At 36.7% G+C, this 5,164-nt stretch overlaps 1 protein-coding gene across 1 annotated transcript in view; it reads right to left on the bottom strand.

The window, feature by feature from the left end:
- Positions 1–5,164, bottom strand: part of LOC107746453 (ankyrin-3-like) — a 125,251-nt gene that overhangs the window by 53,416 nt on the left and 66,671 nt on the right. Inside the window, exons 16-18 of the mRNA XM_016560672.1 lie at positions 3,729–3,827; positions 2,560–2,658; positions 308–505 (exon numbers count right to left, since the gene is read on the bottom strand). Coding sequence (XP_016416158.1) covers positions 308–505; positions 2,560–2,658; positions 3,729–3,827 — 396 coding nt within the window. The remainder of the gene's footprint in view (positions 1–307; positions 506–2,559; positions 2,659–3,728; positions 3,828–5,164) is intronic.

The following is a 5,164-nucleotide window of genomic DNA, read 5'->3' as shown; positions in this document are numbered from 1 at the left end:
TAATATATATATATATATATATATGTGTGTGTGTGTGTGTGTGTGTGTGTATTAAGGAATAAATATGGTCAGCTTTGTTTGTATGTTGGTTTTTGTTTTCAGTATAATGTGAATAATTATGCTACTACTTTCAATAGCATGTTAAAGTATATGCACAAGTCAAAACTAAGGGTTTTTAAGGTTACAAGGACTTCATGGACATCATTTCCTGTTACATATTTCACTTATCCAAAAGGAAAATGTCACATAAAATTAAAAAATATTATAATAAATTAGAATATTGTGCAATAGCATCTATCTTTTTCACCTTGTTTCCCAGATTGATGGCAGTTTCACGAGCGAGCAGGAGCGTGACCATGTCAACATTGCCCTCCTGGGCCGCCAGGTGGAGAGGACTGATGCCCTGGCGTGTCGTGGCATTGGTATCAGCTCCATACTCGAGCAGTGTGGTTGCTATCTCCATCTGGTTCTTCTTGGCAGCTATGTGCAGTGGAGTATAGCCATTCTGGGAGGGAAAGCAAATGAAGGAGATCATAATAAATGAATATCTATGGCTATCCAAATATCAGTGATAACATGTGGAAGCTTGTCCTGGATCACTATGCACTGTATAAATAGTATAGAGGATTGGAAGATATACGTTCAATATTGACAAAGGACTGAAACATATCAAAATGTATACATACAATTTATGTAGGACATATGTCCAGTCCTACACAGCACTAGCTTGCATGCTGCCAAACCACTATAACCTTTACGACATTTCCAAAAGAGAAACATGTTGAGAGCAGCGCTTTGCTTCTAACCTCACACAGACTGAGAGTAGAACGATGGCTGAAAGGTGGAGAAAAGCAGTCTGAGTGAAGAAAACGATCTTGTTAACAGCTATAGCGAATGCTAAGGTGTCAGCCAGTGAGGTCCATGGACGGTGGTCCCATCCAAACCACAAATTAGTTTTTGTTCCGCACATGCCAGATCTAACTGTTCTTTGTGGAGGAACAAAGGCAGTATCTGGGTCACTGCACTTTGTTTAGGGTTTACATTGATCTCTTTCAGGGTGGACAAAACAACACAAAGAGTTTAAAAGCATCAACACGTGGACTCTCTATTCAAGTGCATACAAAAAACTGGGGAAAAACATGACAGATACAATTAAACACAGGCTTGTGAATTAAGACTATGAGAGAACAGTAAACTTCCAGACCTCTATGCTCTGTTCCAAAACATAGTGAGCGCCCTCGGTAGATGACATCATCGGCCTATTCCTGACACGAATGCTGTTAAAAAATTATTATGCTGCCTCTAAAGAAACTTCTTTTGGCCTAATTCTGATACAAATTTATCACATACACAGTATAATTCTCAGAAAAGTCAATTCCAGAATGCACTGCACAAGCTCAGTGAAAAAAAAACAAATCCAAGATTGACTAATTAGACATACTGGATAATTAGTTCAATATTGACAAATATTGATAAAAAGAAGGACAATTTACACAGCATTTCCTGGGTCTCTTACCACTGTAACGTCATTAGCTTAGCCACATGCAAACATCAGTCCCTACTATCTCTTGTACAGTGTAATATTTTTCAAAACACAAGTTATTGCCTATGTTGATGTTCAAATTTGGTTAGGATGCTTACTTAGAAGGCCTAGTTGCCTATGTAGGCAGTAAATAATGAGGCAGCTCTCTAGGCTTTAGAACAGAGCCTACATTACGTTTTTATTACAGATGAATCCAGACCATGTTTTTCCATTGATGGTGTTTTCAATGCAAACAGCTGGAACTTGATAAAAAGCATTTATTCATGTTTTTTTTTTTAGTTTGCAATTATTTCCTGCACAGATTACAGAACTGACTGGCAGATCAGAGAGAAATCATGACAAACCCCAGAAGCACGGGTGGGCGGAAATAGGACTGATAATTACTAAAGGCGTAATTCACCCCCAAAAAAAGTTCTGTAATCGTTTATTCATTCCTCATGTCATTCCAAACCTGAATGCCTTTCTTTTTTCTGTGGTGCACAAAAGCTGCTGCTTTTCATGCTGCTCTTTTACATACGATGAAAACATTTAACGGCCAATGACTTTCAATTTCCAAAAAGAACAAAATGTTGTGTTCTGCTGTAGAAATAAAGTCAAGCAGGTTTAAACTGATTTGAAGGAAAGTATATAATGACAGAACTTAGATTTTTGGGTGATCTATCCCTTTAAAAGAATATGTCACCCAAAAATAAAAATTTCCTGAAAATTTTACCATCCAAGATGTAAATGAGTTTGTTGCTTCATCTACAACCACCAAGTATACAAGTTTTCAAGAACTTTCTTTTTCAAAGCAATAAAATGTGCATAAGCTTACCATCCTCGGTGGTTACAGTGGGTGGACTAGAAGTGAAATGACGAAAATGATCAAGAATGTGGAGTGGAGGTGGTTTTGTGTGAGCATGTGTGCAGCCGTTTGGTTTGCAGCCATGTTTCTTCATCATTTGTGTGTGTGTGTGTGTGGATGAAATGTGTGTGTACTAGTTGAGAAACTGCGGTTTGTAAGGGTTTCCTGATACCTTCGCTGCAGCGTGCGGAGACGATCCTTGGTCCAACAGAAGGAGGGCCACTTTCTGGTTATCGTAGTGTGCAGCAACATGCAGTGGTGTTAGTCCACTCTAAAAACACATACATACACACATAGATATACAACTATTATTGGCCAAGAGCTCAAAGGTGGGGTGTGTGAAACAGGTGCCATCATAAATCAATCAGCTTTTACATTTGGACATTGCGGGAGAGTAAATTTAGCCAGAACACATTAATGAATGAAACCTCTGGAAGTGGAAAATGATAGTATGTACCCTGATAGCATACAAATGGCTCTTTTCATCTGGAAGATGCCATTTTTAAAGCATTCACTAGCTGTCTGCAGTTAGAAAGACATTCAGCGGATGGTTTTACAACATTTATGATACAGAATATATGTAAAACAACTTCTTAAAAGATGTGTATTAGTTAAAAGACACTGAATACATAACTTAAGAAATAAAATGTATAGATTTGCAGATGATTGCAGCAACATAAGTGTGCTTATATAATTTTTTTTAACATTTTACTTTGCAGTGACTACATTTTTAATGATAATAGGAATGTGTATTTATAAGCAGTTCTACAAAATATTAACATTAAGCGCATGAGTTTGTTAATATGTATTAAAGACCCTATGAAATTAATGTTTTAAATGCATATAACTGCTTTTCATTTCTTGAGGTTTTAATGGTTCAGTCACACTTGATTTTGTGTTTCATTCACTTCCATTCATACACATGCAAATGCATGAGAGTTGGAATGAGAGTTTACTTTATGTGTGAACTATATGATAACCAACATTCATTATACTTCTGTCTGTATGTCAGACTGAAGATTAGCAGGCACAAGCATGCTGTTTCTTCTTTGTGTAAAATTTAATTGGGCGTAAGCTGAGTTGGGAAACAGATGTAACCATTTTTAGGCATTACACAAAGAATTCTGATTAAATGTGTCCAATGCCCATGTCTCTCATCCAAAATCCTTTTAAACAGATGCTTAGAAATAAAAACTGAATGCTTCATTTCTTACCGTGGTCATGTTACCATACCAGAAACCGAAGATTGGCCATGATGACATAGACTCATACAATAAATCTTGTACATTATAGGTTGTAATCATCAATCTATAACCATTAGTGCAAAATAGACACTTTTACCTTTCCAGCTGCATCAGGTGGCGCTCGCTTCTGTAGCAGTAATTTAGCAACTTCAATCTTCCCGTATTTGGCTGCAACATGCAGGGGAGTGAATCCTTTCTGCAAAGACAAACAGTACATACTTAGAAATAAAGAAAAAAATGTACACTGAATTAAAAAAAATAATAATAACCAAAAGAAGGGAAAAAAAACGAAATTTACCCACTAGAATATTCAGAGACAAGTCATCCGTTGTGACATGCAAAACTCATTTTGGGTGGGGTTTAAAAATTGTAACTGACATTGGGAAAAAACTGATCTGTGTTGCACAAGTTTCCTTTTGTAATACTAAAGAATAAACTTCTGTCCAGTTAGAGATAAAGCACTGCTGTAACTAATCTGGTTTTATACAAGGCAGGCCGTTTGAACACAGCAGTGGCCTGCTGTTCTGATCAGACAAAGTTGATCTATTGAATGCATTATATATCTATAGTATATTATATATATATACACACACATATATACACACACACACACACACACACACATATATATATATAGGCTATATACTGTATGACTACTATCATTATCTGACATGAAAATAATACCAAATATAATATAATTTATTATTTATTTTAGATTTTGATATGAAATGTGACCAGTTTTGATGAGATTTACTCTAAATCTAACTAAACAGATTAACTTAACTAAAACAGATTTATGTTTAACCACCTTTTTTCCATAATCACTGATCCAAATTTAGTGTCACCTCAATTTTCAGGTTTTTATGCTGCATTTATGAAACTGGGAAATGTTGAAGTTTAGTTGATCTGGAGCATACCATATGCCTTTCTAACCTGAACAATTATTACAGACACAGAACAAACATATCCAGTGACAGCTGTTATCGGAGGGAAACTGCTCTGCGTGCATGGAAAACACCATCAATTCATTGTCCTTCCTCAGCACATTCCCACACTGTAACACTTGGCAGCCTCTCAGTGATGGTTGTCTCGTATTTTATGTCTATCCCAAGCACACAGCGGGACACTGGAGGAATCTTTTATTACTACAGCTAGAAAATAGCTGCGGAGGGTCAAGGCTGAGTTTTATTGGATGACAAAAAGTTAAAGTGCCCCTATTATGGGTTATAAAAGGTTCATAATTTGGTTTTGGGAGTCCTCAACAACAGGTTGACATGCATGCAAGGTCAAAAAACACTTTCATTGTCTTATAATATGCATTTATTTTTACCTTACTTGCTCAACGACTCCCAAATGATTCGCTCAACGATTCATTTTTTCGTGAAGCTAATCTGCGGTGATTGGTCCGATTGGTCTCATTTTCATTTCATCATGCCTGTAATGCCTGATAAAGGGTGTTTTCACACTTGGTCCTTTTCAGGGGTCTGAGCACGGTTTGCGTGATTTTTGGTCCATATGCGAACACTCCAAACG

Source organism: Sinocyclocheilus rhinocerous, unplaced genomic scaffold, assembly GCF_001515625.1.
Source record: "Sinocyclocheilus rhinocerous isolate Xijiao unplaced genomic scaffold, SAMN03320098_v1.1 scaffold2725, whole genome shotgun sequence".
Lineage (NCBI taxonomy): Eukaryota > Metazoa > Chordata > Actinopteri > Cypriniformes > Cyprinidae > Sinocyclocheilus > Sinocyclocheilus rhinocerous.
The sequence above is the reverse complement of the archived record's forward strand: the minus strand, read 5'-3'. Positions and strand labels throughout refer to the sequence as shown.